At 45.9% G+C, this 19689-nt stretch overlaps 4 protein-coding genes across 4 annotated transcripts; 2 read left to right on the top strand and 2 right to left on the bottom strand.

Moving 5' to 3' along the window:
* Nucleotides 1-7199: 7199 nt before the first annotated feature.
* DFJ58DRAFT_918104 (uncharacterized protein) lies at nt 7200-7879 on the bottom strand (the record flags this gene model as incomplete). Its single annotated transcript, XM_041395572.1, has 3 exons — nt 7200-7495; nt 7590-7735; nt 7785-7879. 3 exons carry the CDS (start codon nt 7877-7879, stop codon nt 7215-7217), a joined length of 522 nt encoding a protein of 173 aa, XP_041235984.1. The 3' UTR covers nt 7200-7214.
* Nucleotides 7880-8184: 305 nt separating this feature from the next.
* DFJ58DRAFT_750300 (uncharacterized protein) lies at nt 8185-9017 on the bottom strand (the record flags this gene model as incomplete). Its single annotated transcript, XM_041387735.1, has 4 exons — nt 8185-8302; nt 8347-8558; nt 8605-8719; nt 8980-9017. 4 exons carry the CDS (start codon nt 9015-9017, stop codon nt 8185-8187), a joined length of 483 nt encoding a protein of 160 aa, XP_041235983.1.
* Nucleotides 9018-12042: 3025 nt separating this feature from the next.
* Nucleotides 12043-12792, top strand: DFJ58DRAFT_736136 (uncharacterized protein; the record flags this gene model as incomplete). Its single annotated transcript, XM_041386749.1, has 3 exons — nt 12043-12345; nt 12397-12623; nt 12681-12792. The coding sequence occupies 3 exons, from the start codon at nt 12043-12045 to the stop codon at nt 12790-12792; spliced, it is 642 nt and encodes a 213-aa protein (XP_041235982.1).
* A 5477-nt stretch (nt 12793-18269) lies between these two features.
* On the top strand, nt 18270-18755 carry DFJ58DRAFT_670935 (uncharacterized protein; the record flags this gene model as incomplete). Its single annotated transcript, XM_041382906.1, has 1 exon — nt 18270-18755. A coding segment is annotated over one exon (486 nt), but the record flags the coding sequence as incomplete, so codon positions are not given.
* Nucleotides 18756-19689: the final 934 nt, after the last annotated feature.

Here is a 19689-nt window from a genome sequence, read left to right as displayed (position 1 = left end):
TCCCTGCTGTCTGACCGTGTCCGTTTGTGCAATCAGCTAGTAACTCTGTCTTGTCCACCCCTCGACTGGGCAGCATGGAAGCACCTTTCCAATCTCCCTACCCTGGTGGAAATCGAAGTTCATGGCACCCTCCTTGGCTATTGGAACAGCATATCCTCAATTTCTCGCCATTCCTTCACCTCACGAGTCTTTCCTTCTGGGTATACAGTGCTGCATACGCGACCACCATCCTGCAACACTTACAGTTCCCCTCGTTGAAAAGTTTCTTGATCGATGTGGACGTTTTGACTTTGACAGAGGCTGAGCGATTCTTTCGTGTGCTGTCCAACTGCAAACAGACCCTGGAACACCTCACTATCATATTCGAGAGATATCACGATCCCCAATACAAGGCTTTAACAGCAATTCAACATCTCCTTTCCTTCACATAGCTTCGGAGTCTGCGACTCGGTAACTATGATTCCGAGGCCCGCATCTACCTTGACAACAACCTTCTTCTGGAAGCCATGTCCGCTTGGCCGCACATCCACACTCTGACAATAGAAGACTCCAGTGGCCGTCCTTCCGTTACGTTCCGCGGATTATTCACCGCAATCCGACAACGTCCTCAGTTGGAATCGCTGCGACTGTATATTGACACCGTAAATATCGACATCAATCCTGATGCTGAGCCAATACAGCACTCCTTACAAATATTGCACATGGAAACACCCGGGGCTTACCTAGTAAATGCTGAAGTTCTCGCTCGCATCATTTTCAAGTGGCTTCCTTGCGTCGACCAAGTTAACAAGGTGGTGCGTGGTTGGGGGGCTTGGAATGAAGTCAACAAACATCTCGTATTACTGAGAACTGCTGCGCTGCATGCTACAGGGGCCGCCTCGAATATCTGAATTCAGTGAGATATGTTTACATTCGGGAACTCATTTGGATTTATTCGTGTTCGTTCGTGTTTTTCGTTGTCGGTATGTGGTTTTTACTGTGGTGTGGTTGCAATTGTTTTCTCCCTTCTCAGTGTCGAATTGATGTATTACATGGGTTTCCATGCCTTTATGTTGTAGTATCCGCGAACAATTCGTATATGTTCCCACTTGCATGTCCTTCGACTGGACGGTCACAGCTGAGTTACATCCCGAAGTTGTTGCCTGCATCGCTGTCTCCAGACTCTAACTCCTTAAGTCGACAAAGTTTAGCATCTCCGAACGCGTCACGGTAGTATGAAGTGATCAAGGCTGGTATGATTTCAGCCAGGGCCCAAGAGGGACATTCATCGATGGGATCAATCATCCGTTGTGAGCTAAGTGGTGCTATGCAAATCGTGATTGATCAAGTATTGCGTCAAGCTTTAAATTTCGTCAAGACCGGATTCGCACTGCCAGCTGGCACACATTATTATCTGGGCACCTGCAACAAGCAAGACCGTCGTCAGCTGCAGTGTTCTGCGACATGTGGCATGCTTTCCTTGAATTCAAGTGAGAAACGTAATTTGAATCAGCAATTGAGATTCCACCATCGACAACAAAACCAGCAAACACCGTGGGAGCCTAGGGCTCGCACACTACACTAGTAGTACTAGTACGCGGTGTTGTAAGTAAGGCTGCTCGTGGTCCAAGTTCGTACCCTCAACTTCACTGACTTTGTCGTTGATGTCCAATTGATCGGTCCGCTCAGCGAACCAATCGAATTGTCGCCAGCTCAAAGCCATGGATTCATGGTGAAACGCACCGGTAGTCCGTGGACAGCTAAACCTGGAGTCAGGTCTGGACACACCAGCCACCGCTAACGCTATCGAGGCGTTAGGAGTCTATAATCGCATTCGGAAGTTGCATTCAATATCCCAAGCCAAGCCTTCCCGGGGCCTCCAAGAATAACTGATAACGAACCTCGTTGCACGCATGGAGTATCGATATTGAAGAAGCTTCCAAGAATAGGTAGGTCAAGTTGTTACTTGCTTGGATTCGGATCAATTGTTTCATCCTCATCAGCAAGCGTCAATCATCACTCACGATGGAGTGTTCTGGCCCCTTTGAAATTCCGCGATAGGATTTGTCTGGGGAGCAGACTCGAAGTGTTGTTTGATGCGTGCGTCGTTTGCGCTATCAGTGCTCTCTATGACTCAGATGCTGTTTGAGCGTTCTGCGGTTTAGAGCAAGACACCACAATCCCTCTTGAAAGTTCACCTTGACCGTGCTCAATACCATCAACCTCCAGCACAATGTCGCACTTCATTCCAATCACCAGACCTCTTCAAGCTTTCGAAGATAATCAGAGCACGGCATCTGCAGTTGCTGTTTTTTCCCGATAAACGATGGATGATCACCGGCTCGCACGACAAAATGCTTCGTCTGTGGGACTTGAGGACCGGTGTGATGTTGAAGAAGATGGAAGGGCATCGCGATAGGGTGTTGGCATTGGCAGTATCCAGCGATGGGCAATTGATAGCAAGCGGTGATGAAAGCGGCGAGGTCATCGTCTGGCATGGAGAAACTGGAGAACCACTAACGTCGCAACCCATCGAAGTCCACTCCCATGGCATCTCCTCGCTGGACTTTTCTCCCAATTCAAAAGAGCTCGCTACTTCAGGAGACTGTACGGTGATGATGTGTAACATGCCAACGTGGCATCAATTGTTGCGAGGTTCAAAACCAATCTGCTGGAGTGCTTCTGTCCGCTGCGTTCGCTATTCGCCATCTGGCGAGCTTCTTGTCGTCGCAACCGACAACAATATCAACATTTTTCATCGAGGCACAAGGAAATGCACAGCAAGCTTTGAGGCTCACCCAACAGGGAACATGTCAATCGCGTGGACGCCAGATGGTATTCGCCTTCTTTCAGGAGGCAATAGCGTCGACCCTACCATACGTGAGTGGGATACATCGACCTGGAACCAGGTCGGTGATCCCTGGACGGGCCATATGGGCAGTATCAAAGCCATTGCCATTGATCCAGCTGGCATACTCGCCGCTTCCGCATCCGAAGACAATGATGTCCGGCTCTGGCGGCTCTCTGATCGACGAACGATCACCATCTTTAGGCACTCATACTCTGTGCAATACGTCACTTTCTCCATAGATGGCAAGCACCTCCTCAGCGGAGGTGAAGATAACAAGACTTCAGAGTGGGCGATACCCAACTTGGGCATTAATTCAAACGTATGTTTTAATCCTTGACTTGCATGACACAATTCGAACATGCTCCGTACAGATCCTCGCCATTGACATGGCATCCCGCAATGCACTTATAACCGGGAATCTGTCTAGTGCCGAAGAGCTACTCACCCAAGAGATCGACACCGATAGCAACAACTATACTTCCTATGCGAGCCGCTCATTCGTTATGGCGCGAAAAAACGACTGGGACCGCGCCCTTGATGATGCAATCAAGGTGAGATAACTGACCGATTGTGGCCAACTTACGAAAAAAAAGCTAACTTCATTACGACGTAGTCCATCAGTATTCAACCCTCATTGACAGGCTATATCTCCATGGGTATAGCCCACTGCGGCAGAGGCCACGTCCGGGACGCGCGGATAGCATTTAACATCGCGTTCTTATTCACGAACCAAGAGTTAGAGGCCATTCATTTTCTTCTCTTGATCACGGTAGGTTGAATTTGTCTCGCATACTCTCTACTCCATTGTGTGTTTCAGGTCATCGCCCTCTTCAATCTAGATCAACTCGAAGAGGCAATGTTGCTCCTCAAAGAGCTCGCTGCCACCCGTCCGAATGCCGATCTTCTCGCGTGTCATGTTGTGGAAGTGAGTATCATGTCGTTAGGCTTGGCCAACAACACCGATTTTTGCAAATCTTACCTTAGGCACATCTACGTGTTCAACTTGGAATCAAATCCTTGAACGATGCGCGCCACGATGAAGCCGCTGACTACCTCACTGCCGCTATCAACTCCGGCGCATTCTCATCGAACCTCATTCGCGAGGACTTCGTCGTGGTGCGTCAAGATGAGACATCCAAAAGTGTTTTTCATAACTGTGTGCTTTATCCAGCTCTTTGGCTGGGACCTCAAGTCCTTGCGGCAAAAGGCACACCAGAAACGATGCGATGCATGCCTCCGGGCAGGTAGACTTGAAGAAGCCGTGCAATCGTTCCGATATATAATGGATACGATTGACGACAATACAAGGGCCAGCTGCCTTGACTGGTCCAACGGCAAGTATAAAACTTGCAATGTCACGCAGGCTAGAATCCTCACCTGCATTTCACTCAGCATTTAAGGAAGAGTGCGGCACGGTCTGCCTTGCCAACGGAGATGCCGCCCTCGCTGCGAGCGATTATGACAAGGCTATTGACTTATACTCGGCGGCGATCGACCTTAATTCTGCATCCCATGATGTCTTTGCAAAGCGCAGCAAGGCCAAGTCGGATAAAACGCTATGGGACGGTGCCCTTCTCGACGCGCAAAAGGTACGATAACATCTAGTAGAGCTGCTTTGTAACCAATGCTCACGTTAGCGACGCACAGACCATTGAACTCAACCCCTCGTCTTATGTTGGATACCAGGTGAAACATGCAGCCCTTCATGGTGCACAACGCTATGATGAAGCTATTGAAGCCTTCAAAATCATGTTGTCTAAGTTGGACAGTGCTCCCGAAGCGCAGATACGAGGTAAGACCCGGCGGAATACTCGTGGGTTAAGTTGAAAATGTTTATATCGTTTAACAGAGCTGCGTCAGCAGTATGTCTCTCCACCCGAAGCAGAAGATGGTATTCAAACTGCCGCTTGGACTGAACTCGAATCTGCCCTCTTCGTCTACTTAACACATCCACGGGTCTTTTGTGCGATCGAGCAGCACAAATAAACTCCTTCAAAACGAGCGCAACATACAAGGAGCTTTTGTCGCTCACAACGAAGCATTCAGACCTCCAAATGGAGCGCATCAAAGACGTGGCGGCAGTGTACTTCCGCCGTGTCCTTGCTGTCACACAGGTGGGAAGAGAGAGAGCCGCTGCTGCACGACGTCCAGGATAAAGTCGTGTACGAGTTAAATGCAGTTGGCGGCATCGTGAAATTGCAGTCGTTCTGCAAAATCGCTCGTGATGCGGGGTATTATTGGGCGTGGATGGATTCATGTTGCATCGATAAGAATGACAATGCTGAGGTCCAAGAAACGATCGATTCCATGTTCATCTGGTACCGTCATTCGGCACTTACCATCGTCTACCTGTGCGATGTTCCTCCTTCATCCGGGTCTGGCGCACTGGCGAATAGCGCTTGGAACAAGCGAGGATGGCCCTTTCAAGAACTCGTGGCTTCCAAAGTTGTTGTCTTTTATCAGAAGGATTGGTCGTTATATCTCGACGATCAGTCTCCCAACCACAAAGAGTCCCCAGCCATCATGAAGGAGCTGGAGGATGCGACAGGCATAGATGCACTGGCCCTCGTGGCCTTCTGTCCAGGGATGAACAACGCCCGAGAGAAACTGCGATGTGCGTCGATGCGTGAGACCACGCTGCAGGAAGACATTGCATACTCATTGTTTGGCATCTTCGGTATCCACCTTCCTGTCCTTTATGGCGAGAATAAGCACAATGCCCTTGGACGGCTCTTGCAGGAAATCGTGGCTCGAACGGGAGACATCACTGTCCTGGACTGGATCGGACAGTCATCCGGGTTCAATAGTTGCCTTCCAGCCAACATCACCTCATACGCAACTCTTGCCACACACCGTGCCACCCCGGTCTGAGGATGATATTCGGACAACAGTCTCCTCACTGCGAAGAAATACCACAGGTCGTCAATTTGGCTTCGAACTTTATGACGAGCTTGCCAACATGAGCACTCCTCGTTTCGCGAACTGTAGGCTGCATCTACCCTGCGTCGCATTCCGTGTCGCGGAAGTCAGACGAAAGAGCGGTCCAGCCCAAGAGACTCATTTCACGTATGAGGTCAAGGCACATGGACTTCATGATCTGCTGATCGCCACGGAAGAGATGCTGATGCAGTCCCGCAAGGCCCACTTTTGCAGACATTCTTGCTTGTCCTTCCCTGGGATAGGTACCCTCCTCGAGCTACCTGACTTTGCAGAACCGCCTGCCAGTGATGATACGCAGAGTGAGGACGGTTATTGGTCCGCGCCCCCGTCTCCGTTAGACGACTCGGCCAGCGGTTGTCCTGATTTAGAATCTCACTCACGAGCATTGAGATTGCTTGTTCGCCTTGGACAGCCTTTCAGCGCACTTTTCCTGGCGCAGCTGCGCGGTGGAGAATACAAGAGGATCGCATCGGATCATAATATCATTGCACAGGTCAAAGACATAGCTTCTGTTGGCGATATGATGGACGTCAGGACCGTAGAAATATTGTAGCTATGTGGATTCTTATAGGAGACTACTTTATAAGGATCTCTATGTCTAAGTACCCACTGGTTTGTACTCATGTACCGGTGCCCTGTCCTCCACTATCAAATATTCATCTCGCCTAAACCTACATGCGAGGTGCTCGGATTTGCTCAATAGGAACGCGCGCAAATCTTGGTGCATTTTGTTGACGTGCATTCGTGCACAATCGGTACCACTGTGTAACCGCCAACTAAGGCTTGTCTTTATCGCTTAGCACTTCATCAACGTATTAGTAGAACTGATGCATCAGGCTCTACTTGTTTTCGATGTCCTCCTGGACATATTCGCACAAGTTAATAAAATACCATCCACTGGCAAAATAACACTGTCTCGGATGTCCCTTGCATCGCTTGCAGCAACATGCAAAGCCTTCCATGAGCCCGCGATGGATTTGCTGTGGGCTGAGGTAGATCGATTGCAACCATTGCTAGGTTGTGTAACCAGGCTACATCAACGAAAGAGTACATACCGTATGTGACTTCACCTGCCCATATAAGGGTCCACAAGCTCCCCAAGTTGTCACAAGGCGGCACAAGTGTTGTGTGACGCTGCTATGCGCACATACTTTATGGTATTCATGTCAGCCCGAGTCAGTCTTGTGGTCCGTGTACCACCATGTGGTGCCTGGTGACCCATATATGCATTGGGCAGCTTACATTGATCGGGCAGCTTGCATGGACTGCTGAGGTCTGGGCCAGCATTATATAGTCTTGTTATTGTAGCTACCAGTCTTAGATCACACTTGAATGGAACTTAAATGACATCATAATTGTTCGACTACTACAGAACAACGAGGCAAGCAACATATGATAAAAACGAGAAAAAAAAACACAAGGGAGAGCCCGTTACTGCAGATCATCACCGTCGTGATCTCGCCTTGCCACGACCGCGGCCACCGCCTCGAGGCACTGGCGCTGCTCGTTTGGTTTTGCGTCCAACGGGTGCAGGAGTCGTCGGAGGGTCGCTCAAAGGAGAAAGTTCGCGCTGAGTGCGTGCTGGGGAGCCAGTACGAGGAGGTGCCGGGGAACCAGTGTGAGGAGGTGCCGGGGAACTGCCAGGTGTTGGGGAGCTGCGAGGAGGTGTAGGAGGGGCATCATTCTGAGGACCACCAGGGTTGCTCTGATTCAGAGTGCGAGAACCTAGTAGATTACATTAACACAAAATAACAAAAACAAGGTGGGGAATGTTACCACCCGCCGCCAATTCGCCGTCGTTAGGGGGGTCGCGTGCCACGTGTTTCGTTTTCCTCGTCATGCTGGTCAGCAGCAGCTGTGTCGTCTCCGAAAAAGTCGTCCATGTCGTCATCGGTACCAGAGTCATCGGTTGCAGCAACTCTGCGTCGCTTAGAGGGACGGTTGTCGGTTAGGCCAGGAGTTTCACTATGTGAGTCGTCATCTAAGGTAATAAAAAAACAAACAGCACACTTACTCCTTCCAGAATTTCATCAAATCTTTGACCCACTGCTGGTCAGCGTTATCCTGGACGATGTCGACAGCTCTATAGTATAGATCACCAAGGTCCATGGCCCCGATGACAGGCGTTCACGACTCTGCATTGCTGGCTGTAAAATACATCTGATGGACATTATTAAGATGTAGTAGATATTGAAATAGAATCATGCACCTGACACGCGGCATACATTATGTTTCTGATCCCTGGTTCGGCAAGGTGATGCATTTTGCCCTTCCCAGGCTTCGACGAGCGACCAATATTGTCTTTAGATAGAGCTGACATCGGACCTGTAAAGATATGGTGCCATGCCTAGAACCAGGGAGGTCAAAGCACAATTCTGTTGGTTCAAAAATGTTACCTGGATCACGACATGACTTCAGAGGAATCCCTTCTTCTTGTTCTTCGGATCGTACAAGCTCATGTCATAGAACATCGATGGCCACTGCTTGGCACTAATCTTCTTCTCCCCTGCATTCGCCTTGTCCATATAAGATCTGAAGCAGGTTAGTGTTTGTTTCAATCAAATAAAAGTACGTACTGAGGATCCACGTCAAACTCAGTGATATCCCGTGCAGGACATAAGAGCCGTGCAGTCTGTGGGTGGTTCCACCCTCGCAAGGCCTTACTGTGAGACTTGAGTATCAGGGGGTTGAAACAATCCTTGGTGTGGTCATTGAGCATGTACTGAAGCCCAGTATGCTTGAGGGACCCCATATCGTCACAACAAGCCACATTCGCTGCACTTTCCATCTATAAAATGTCAGTACATGATAAAATAGCGCATATATGCACTTACCGACTTGAGAAAACTCGTTAGTGACTCTGGTTCGCGTTCGAGTTTCGTAATGAGGTTGCTGAAGTTGGGGATCGACTTTGAAAAGTCAGTAAACAGGTGGATGTTGGCTTGTGTTCTGCAACCAACAAATTGTTAGCTAAATTTAATCACCTGTTAGTGGGGGAAGGATATATCCAAACTGGCTTATTAGCCAAAAACCCTGATACATCATTCAGTTTAGCTATCCACTGTAACACTATCTAGGTTGATGTATCCTTGGGTGGATCCCAGCAGTGGCTTCTGTATACATCATTCCCAGCATATTTTCGCATTTTTGGCCACCTACCCCCCCACAATATTCTCACACTTCATAGCTCCGCATTTTGGGCCACCTACTGTGGGAATTTCCCCACAACACCAAAAACATCGCCCATTTTGGGAATCTCCACAATATCAATTATTCCCACACCCTCCCCACCTTACTGCAGCTTCACCACTACACCACAATAGGTCCCCCCTTGTATCTAAGTAGTAGTTTGGTATATACATGTATAATATACTATAATAGACCGCTTTTCTGTTTATTTGTATGTCTCCTCCTCCTCCAGGGGCCATTTACAATAGGTTAGGGTATAGAACACTTTCGCACTTTTGCCCCTTTAATAGAGAAGTGTTCTAGGATATTCAGACCATGTTTAAGAATATATATGAAGAGATTCCAAGCCTTATTTGACCCCCTGAAGCGCCCTACATCAATAGATAAGGCATATATACAGAAAAATACAAAATATGTTCTCGTGTATTAATTTCTAGGTACAGAGCCTTTGAAACATGATTCCCAGCATCTATCCAACAGTATTAAAAATGTATCAGGAGCTCAGGACCATAGGATAAGACCCTGCTGTGTAGTACATCCCCCCTCTCCTGATGGTTTACCTCCTGTGAAATTTTTTCCTGTAGGACCGGACCTCAAGTATTGTATGGGGCCCATTCCTATGCATATTTAGAGTATATCTATCACCTAGCTACTCCAGAACATCTACAGGGTCCTTCCACAGGAACATAAATATAATATATCGCAATTTTGACAATTTTGATGTTTTCATTCCTTTACTCTTGCAAAAATGATCCAAGCTGGTCATATATCATCATTGGGGCACATATACATGCTTTGTATGCCCAGGATCAGCTCATAATAGGCCAGAGATTTCAGATCATGTGTATGCTTACTATTTCTACTGATTAGGGGCCCATACCTTTAGGGTATCGAAATTTAATGATCAGACACCTGGAGTGCATGTCATACATATTCAGTATCACAGATCTCAAATTTCAGAAAGATCCATCAAGTATTGAGTGAAATGAATGTAAAAGAACATATGTGTGAAAAGTGACAATTGACACATATCACACAGAATTCACATTTATATATGATATAGGTCAAATATTTCATTAAATTTTGATAGAATACATGTTAGACTACACAAGGAACCTATACTACACTTTGCCCTGAGAGTGGAGGGGATGTGGAAGGGATGTGGTAGTGAAGTCAGTTGATGCAGCATAAAAGTCCTATAACTTCTTAACTGACCACTTTCGATGTTTTGAGTATTTGAAGTTTCCCACACTCGATTTCTTATCTATTTACTTCCCCAGTCCTCAATCCTGGGTAGATCTTTCTATAACTTGAGTCCTATGATGCTGAATGTATGTGAGATGTACTACAGATGTCTGATCATTAAATTCCGATGTTTTAAAGGTATGGGCCCCTAATCAGTAGAAATAGTAAGCATACACATGATCTGAAATCTCCGGCCTATTATGAGCTGATCCTGGGCATACAAAGCATGTATATGTGCCCCAATGATGATATATGACCAGCTTGGATCATTTTTGCAAGAGTAAGGGAATGAAAACATCAAAATTGTCAAAATTGCGATATATCATATTTATGTTCCTGTGGAAGGACCCTGTGGATGTTCTGGAGTAGCTAGGTGATATATATACTCTAAATATGAATATGAATAAACACCCTACACTTCTTGAGGTCCGGTCCTACAGGAAAAAATTTCACAGGGGGTAAACCACCAGGGGAGGGGGGGTACACTACACAACAATATCTTGTCCTGTGGTGATGAGCTCCTCACACATTGTTCCTACTATTGAATAGGTGCTGGGAATTATTTTTTCAAGTACATCCACCTAGAAATAAACAAATGGCAACATATTTTGTGTTTTTCTGTATATATGTTATATCTATTGATGTAGGACGCTAAAGGGGGTCAAATAAAGATGTGATTCTCTTCATATATATTCATAAACATGTTCTGAATGGTCTGGGACACTTACACATCAAAGGGGCAAAAATGCGAAAGTGTTCTGTGTCCTACTTCATTTTAAAAGAGCCCTGGAGGAGGAGAAGGCATACAAATAAACAAAAAAAAGCGGTCTATTATAGTATATTATACATGTATATACCAAACTACTACTTAGATACAAGGGGGGGACCTATTGTGGTGTAGTGGTGAAGCTGCAGTAAGGTGGGGAGGGTGTGGGAATAATTGATATTGTGGAGATTCCCAAAATGGGCGATGTTTTTGGTGTTGTGGGGAAATTCCCACAGTAGGTGGCCCAAAATGCGGAGCTATGAAGTGTGAGAATATTGTGGGGGGGTAGGTGGCCAAAAATGCGAAAATATGCTGGGAATGATGTATACAGAAGCCACTGCTGGGATCCACCCAAGGATACATCAACCTAGATAGTGTTACAGTGGATAGCTAAACTGAATGATGTATCAGGGTTTTTGGCTAATAAGCCAGTTTGGATATATCAATATGACAGTATGGGCTGATTTAATCACTAGTTAAAATAAAAAAACAAACTCTTCGTCCTGCTCTTGATTGACATCCTTGGGCTCGAATTCAGCAAGTATTCCATCTCACAGAATGACAAAAATGTTAGCAAAGAGGTCATAGTTTAGACGGAAGAATCACGCAGCAGTTAGGTAAGGATCAAGTGGGATTGCTGTAATCAATGTGAGTCATGGTCTTTCAATTTCGCATATGGGTGACTTACGCTTTCTTCTGCTTGCGTCTGGTTGACGAAGTATCATCTAAGCTCCGGAGAAGAGCTTCGAACGAGTCCTCGGATCGATTGTTCTGGTCTGTGCTCTCGGGCATGATGTAGTTCAGGGTTAAGGGGTAAATATGATTCCGGAATGTTGTTGACACATTGTTTGTTTGGTTCTGTTGACTTATTAACACGTTCAATTTCAGTGTCAGTGACTATATGCGCAATTGAACAAGAAATACAATTTTCATGCTACAATTACAATCAGTGGTGTCAAGCACCTTTTGGAGGAATCTGCCCCCGAATTTCGCTGTACCTGGACTCTTCTACCGGCATCCATTAGATCATCAAAATGCCTTTCGTGAAGCTTCAGTGGAACAGTTTCATCTCATGCCATTTGAAACCTCCTTCCAAGCATCACCTAATGAACCTGCCGAGCGTGTCTATTCAGAATTATACACATCCCCAGCCATGATTAACGAGCATCGCAAGATTGCATCTGTGCCAAGACTCAATGGCTGTACGCTCGAGACCATAACTGCCTCAATCATGCTATGGTCAGATTCTACGCACCTCGCTAGTTTTGGCACTGCATCGTTATGGCCGATATATATGTATTTTGGGAATCAGTCCAAATATGTTCGTGGAAAGCCGTTGTGCTTTGCTGCGCACCATCTTGCCTACATTCCTAAGGTGAGCTTATGGCAAGGTGCTGCGCATTGCCCACTGATAGCCTTTTAACAGCTTACGGACACAATCCAGGATTTCTATCAGCAAGCATTTGAAAAACCTGCAACTGCTGAGGTCTTGACACACTGCCGACATGAACTTATGCAAGCCATCTGGCTACTCCTTGTGGATGACGACTTTATGCATGCCTATGAGTTTGGCATTGTCATTGAGTTTCTCGACGGTATCTGTCGACGAGTCTTTCCCCGTTTTTTTACCTACTCCACAGACTATCCTGAAAAGTGTGTTGCATAATCTTCATTAACTCAAATCTCATTTTGATTTCGCATATGTTACAGAACACTTCTGGCCTGTATCAAATTTCTTGCGAAATGCCCTTGCCCTCGTTGTTTAATCCCAAAGGCCAAGATTGGAGAACTCGGCACTCGTGCTGGACAGGCGCTGTCGTGAGAGAGACGCACACAAAGATAGTCATGGGCTACGATCAACTATCAGGAGGGTTCGTGACTGGCTGTATGTGAAAGGCACCAACATTTCTAGTGTTTTGTCAAATGTCTACTTGGCCCAGATTCCCTCATTTCAACTGCAGTATGTTGTTCTCCCACAATCACATCATGACTATCAGTAACTGATTGTCATATCCCGTATTCTGGACCTACGTCCGATGATGTTCCCACGCCTTCCGGATGCACATCAGGACCTCCATACCCTTATCCATGACTCCATACCCTTATCCATGCCTTCAGTCCTCCAGTCCACTATCAGTTTGGATCCATACACCTTCGTACATCCATATATCCATACCTTCGGACCTCCGTAGCTAAGCCTGCTTCATCCACCCTTGATCCTATTGGATCCGAGCTCATTCCATCTCGGACTTTACCTTCACTAGACTACCAGTCTATATCCAAGATCCATATCCTAGTCTCGTCTTCACCTAGATCTCCGGATCCGCTCATCCGATATCCAGACGCTTCATCCGATATCTCTAGACCTCCGGATCCGACCTATACTCATATCTGAAGCCCAAACCTTAAATCAGCGTCTATCTCCTTATGGTAATTCCCTTGACTCCGGACTTCGGTTATCTGTGTTTCCATCTTGCTTATTGATCCTTGTACTCTGTTCATCTCCGAGTTCATTTACTTATGTTCTGTTCATACTACCAATATGTTTCCACATGCTCGTACATAGCATTTGTCTTCAGCTTACTGATCCTCTCGGATCCCGTCCAGTATATAAACCTCTGTACAACTCCTGTAAAGTTTCCTTAGTTCGAATATCAACATAGACTTGCTCTCTCGCATCTTAGACTTCACTCATTCTTGTCTCGGACTTTGGTCCATCTTAGTCTGACCTTTTCCTTAGGCCTGGGGAAGGATTCCTTAGGCCGACTTTCCGGTCCTCCAGATTTATCCTTCCATCTATATCCATGCTTAGGGATTGATTCCCTAAGCCGAAGTTTTGCCTTTCCGGCACTTCCTGTCTTTCCGAGACTTCTGTCTAAAACCCTGTCTATCCGACTCTACCATAGTGTAGTCTACCTCTGTTTGTTTCTACTCCAGACCTTGTCCATAGTAGCCTTTCCCCTCCTGTCCTAATCCTGTCCGCTCCTCCAGTCCTCGTAAACCTTCGGACCTTCGGACGTCGTAAACCTTCGGACAACGTACCCTTCAGATGTTGTACCCTTCGGACGTCTTAACCTTCGGACCTCCGGATGTCCTGTCCTTCAGACCACTCCTCCTATCCTATCCTGCTTTGGGACTCTGTCCCTTGCAGCTTATCCTCTATGTGTTTCTATCTAGGGAACTCACCTTGGGAAGTCTTACCTTCGGATCTAATACAGTGGATGAAACTCCTCCGGAGTTTCCTATACTCCTCCGGAAGTTTCTCGCACTCATCCGGAAGTCCTCTAGCACTCTACTAGAGTAGCCGGCCTCTGGAAGTCCTTCGGACTTCGTCAGATTCCATCTGGACTTCATTCTGAATTAAGGGCACGTACTCGGGTAAGGGGCACAGCGCATGAGCTGAGGCCAAGCCCTTCGGATCCGTTGTAGAGGCTCGCGCCCCTACAGGCGCACTTCTAGCGTTTTTCCCTCACTCCCTATAGCCACCCTCACATCGTTAAGGGCCAAAGCGCCTCGCGCAGTTCATACTTATTCTCAGTGCATTAGGCTTTTAGCGCTCTACTTAGGTTTCCTAGACCAAAGTTCTAGTCTTGGATCTCCCTCACTTATATTAGAGGAATCTATTCTCAGTAGCAATCCCCTTGGGATGACTGTTGCTCCGCTTCCAGAGGAGCACTTGAGAGCCTCACTACACACTCCCCCTTAGTAGCCATTTATTCATTCCTCGCCCTCACCGTCTACCCTTGAGCTACGGTCTTAACACTGATCAACAGAGCGCATTTTCAACTCAACTCGCTCAATTTGGATTCAATTTCTATTCACTGTTCGTACCTGACCTACTCCATGAGTTCGAGCTCGGAGTCTGGAAGGTCATCTTCACTCATCTTCTTCGGATTTTGTACTCATACGGGAACGATACAATTCAGGATTTAAATGAACGGTTTGTTTATTTTCTATCTCACACCATCCTCATATTAAGACTAAATTTACAGGTATAGACAAGTACCAACGTTCGGATGGGGTACAATATGTAGATTCAGTAACAATGCCTCAGGTATGAAGCGTTTCGCAGCGAGGGACTTTGAAGACTTGCTGCAGGTAACTGTCATGCAATGTGGAGTTACCATGAGCTAACATTGACCAAACAGTGTGCTATACCCATTTTTGAGTTGCTTACTTCCATCTTGGTGGAATGAACCTTTGCTAGATCTGCTATTCAAACTCGCAACATGGCAAGGCCTTGCGAAACTGCGAATGCATACCGACACAACACTTGGCTTTCTCGACACATCCACAACACGTCTTGGAAGGTTTCTCAGGCACTTTGTCAAGGAGACTGAGGAAGAGTTTGAGACACGAGATCTACCAAGCAAGGAGGCTGCTCGTGGACGCCGAAAGGCTCGACAGGCAGCAAAACAAGGGCCTGCACAGTCTGCAGCACCAACTTCAAGGCGAGGTATAGATGGGCTGAAGATCTGACACTTCAACTTTGAGACATACAAGCTCCATGCCCTCGGTGACTATGTAGATGCTATTCGTCAGTTTGGAACAATGGACAACTTTACAACTCAATCGGTGTGCTCTAGAAGCAATTTAGGTTTATTTTGGCACTGAATCAATATATTCCAGGGCGAGCTTGAACATCGTCGCATCAAACGATTTATCCGCTGTCTTGCTACTTAAGGGTCTTATATGGAACACGTATATAGTGACAACACAACTATACAGGGATAAGACTACTTGCCAGTCCTTAAGTACACGGTCTACAACTTTTCTAGTTTTCGTGGTAGATAACGTGTGAGTTCTTGGGAGGATTTACTGACGTGTCCTCTTCTTGTCTTTCTCGTGATTTCAGTGATACGAAGTTTCTCAGTGTTATATAGTCAACCTCTAGTTTAGGTAGTATATAACTAGTAGTAGAAATGTCTTATATCTTACTTCAAGGCAACCTATTTGGCCTGCACTTTCAGAATCTTACTGGGTCTCACACAGTTTGAGAGAAGAGTGGAAAGTGGGAAGTTATATTTAGTACTCTTATATACTAAATACTATACTGATTGTAATACTAATACCATACTTGTAACATAGTTACTGTCTTCCCTGGGCTTATCAATGCCAGATACTAAAAGACAGTAATGACTGATTCTCATGCTTCTGTTGTAATACAACTTCTCACTGAGGGAAATCTTTCTTTGATATCCTTGTTGTCTGCCCTGGACTTACTATTCATGGCCATTTAATAACAGACAATTTATCTCTGGGCAAGGATCTGTGTGTGTCTCTCTGTATACTTCAAAAGGCTAGACAAAGGGCCTACACTTTCTGTGACTCATTCTCCAATCTGAGGGAGAGTGGTTAAAGTGTGAAGTATTACTCTGATATCCTTGTTGTCTGCCCTGGATTTACTATTTATGACCAGTTAATAATAGACAATTTATCACTAGGCAAGGATCTGTGTGTGTCTCTCTGTTGACTTCAAAGGCTAGACAAAGGCCTACACTTAAATTCTTACTGGCTCTCACACATTTTGAGAGAAGAAGTAAAAGTGGGAAGTCATGATTACTAGGTGCAAGATGGGCTCCTTTTATACCTTTTTGGGGCCCCCCCTTACTAAGCATGACTCATCACAGCATTAGTAAGTCACTGGCTTACTAATCATGCCATTTGGCAGTGCTGAATCAGCTGCTTGTCAATCTAATATACATAAATAGTAAATACTATTACAAAGCATGACAAAGCATGACAAAGCCTGACAAATCATGACAAATCCTTACAAATCAGCCTTTTGCCAGTCACATGACATGCTTACAAACATATCTGATGGCTCACTGAAGGATCTGTGTCTGAAAGAAATGAAAATAGACGGAAACAAATGGAAACTGCATGACTGTCATATACCATATTCCCGGGTACAGATCCGAAGATCCGGATCTCAGATCCGATCCAGATCCGATGAACATATCCATCGTCCAGTCCACAGATCCGATCTAATCCTTGTTTCATGTCCTGTTCATATAACTCTAACTATCGGTCATCTCCTTTCGGCATTCCTGTACACTGGTATACCGGTTATCCTTTACTTCCGTTATGCTTACTGATCTGCTACACTTACTGATCCGCTTTAGCTTAGACTTCATTCCCAGTTATGATATGTTATCCATCCGACTTACCAATATGCTGTACACATACTTTGCTTATACTTCGTACATAGCCTCACACCTTTGCTTATTGATCATTCTGTTAGTTATCCATAGTATATAAACCCTTGTACATGCGCTGTAGTGGATCAGTTTGAATATCATCTTAGATTGCACTCATTCTGTCTGGACTCTAAGTCCCTCCGTTATCCGTCCGGACTTGAGTACGATACTCTTGTCTACTCCGGGACTTAGGATTGATTCCTATAGTCTATATATCCGTCTCTGTCTTCGGACAGTCCTCGCCCGTTAGTTTCTAGTTCGGATCCGATCTGGATTAGCCGTTACTATATACGTTCGATATCCGGAAGCCATAACAGATCCATTATGAGACTTATCTGTCTCAATATACGCGATACTCTAGCACTCTGAAATAAGGGGCAAGACTCGGGAAAGGGGCACAGCGCACGAGCTGAGGCCGAAGCCCTTTGGATCCGATACTACTTGAGTACGGTCTTAACAATGACAAATCATGAAGGATCCTTACAAATCAGCATATTGCCAGTCACATGACACACTAAGTGACATATTTGTGGCTCACTGAGTAAATTGATGGCTGAATAAGCCTTAGAAAAGAAAGAGAAAGAAACTGATGGAAACTAACAAACTGAAAATATAAGTACAAGTAAATCTGTCATAAAATGAAACCAAGCCTGTAATACAATGAAGTATACCTTTAGTATACTCTTCCTGTGACTACTTCCTGTCTATGTATGTCATGGTATGGTTCCCATACCATGCATGACACTGCGAGTCAGCACAGCAAAGTTCACATCTGGAAATGTGAAACAGGAACGTTGTGAACAGATTCTATTCAAAATGGCTCAGCAGAGCACAACAATTCAAAATTGGAGAAAGGCAAGTCTACAACAGTCCGTAAACCTGGTCATACAACGACGGCAGGTGAAGATGCCCCCTTTCACATGCCCTTTGAAGCATTGGAGCCTTTGGCTTACTCAGACCCAATGTCGCACTACCACATCTCCAATGGCACACGGTACCACTTAAATCTCCCTCAATGGCTCATCAAACATGCAAATGATCCCGCGTTAGATGTAAGCTGTCAGTTTCTTTGAGTTAGCAGTGCTCATGATCATAATTACTAAAGGATTTCCTTCCTCGGCTGAAAGATTACCTCCTTTCTCGCATACTTGGTCATGAATATGACGGTGACGAGACAGAGTTCTCTTCAGCCGAGCGTGCCCAAGTCCTGTTCGTCAATGACCGCATATTCCAGCACAAGGTCATTCGTGTCAATTACACGACATATGATCTGCGTCGCTCTCAAGATTCTCTTAATCCCTGCACGCATGCAGATGTCATGGTTCTCGGACATGAAGATAACGACACACATCCATACTGGTATGCACATATCCTGGGCGTGTTTCATGCAAATGTCATCCATAGAGGTGGGGATGCACCCCCATTCGAACCCCGGCAGATGGATTTCTTGTGGGTTTGGTGGTTCGGTTGTGATCCTAATAATTATCGGTCTGGATGGAAGGCAAAGCGTCTTCATAGGCTTGGGTTCATCCCCGCTGATGTAGCAGGAGCATTTGGCTTTCTCGATCCACAGCAGATTATTTGAGGCATTCACTTGATACCTGTGTTTGCCCATGGTCGCACTAGTCTATTACTGCCGCCCTTGATTGCTCGTCCGCTACAGGACAAAGACAAAGACTGGAAATTTTTCTATGTTAATATGTATGCTATATTTGTACTCCTGACATCTGTCACTGACCTTCGTGATTCAGATTCGTCGACAGAGACATGATGATGAGGTTCCGCGGTGGCGGGGTTGGCCACAAGTCTACTTGCAAGTCGACTGCAGTTTTCTTGGAGGACCGCGACCCTCTAGATGAAATCACTCGAGACGATAGCAAGGAAGACTTTGAAGACTTTGAAAGTGGCATCAATCAGGGGGCACAGCTCAGTGCTGGGTCTGCTAGTACTACCGCACAAAATCAAGCTACTGGCGATGAAGAAGATGATATCGAGTCCGAGATGGATGAGTATGAGTATGGGAGCCTTGACGAGGAAGAAGAGGCGACCGACGAAGAAGATGAAGAACAAGGGGATGGTCTTGAGGAGGCTAATGATGAGGTCGGACCGGAGGATGGTGAACACGATGCTATGGATGAGTACGAAGGGTATGCAGAGCTCTAGCAACTGATTGTCATGTAAATTTCAAGCGAGAGTCGACGAATATGATTTTAGCCTTGGCCTTGCGGCAGTAATGAATGTCAACCCACGAAAATATTTTAATTATCATGCAGGTAACCGTCAGCCTGTTGCCGGCCATGCAAGTCGCCACCAGTCTTTGCTCCATTCATACAAGTAGCAACCAGTCTTCCTTCCATGCAAGTCTCTGTAACACTGGCTTGAGATTACAAGATATTCACCTGTCTGCTACACTCATACAAGATCACTGCAAGGCCATATATTATGGTAAACAGCCGTGCGTGGTAATGTAAGCTTCACAAGACCATATATGATCATATACACTATGTGTTGTTTTGTTG

Source organism: Suillus subalutaceus (assembly GCF_016647625.1).
Source record: "Suillus subalutaceus strain FC151 chromosome Unknown DFJ58scaffold_251, whole genome shotgun sequence".
NCBI classification, from domain to species: domain Eukaryota; kingdom Fungi; phylum Basidiomycota; class Agaricomycetes; order Boletales; family Suillaceae; genus Suillus; species Suillus subalutaceus.
This window is presented reverse-complemented; position numbering and strand designations above follow the sequence as displayed.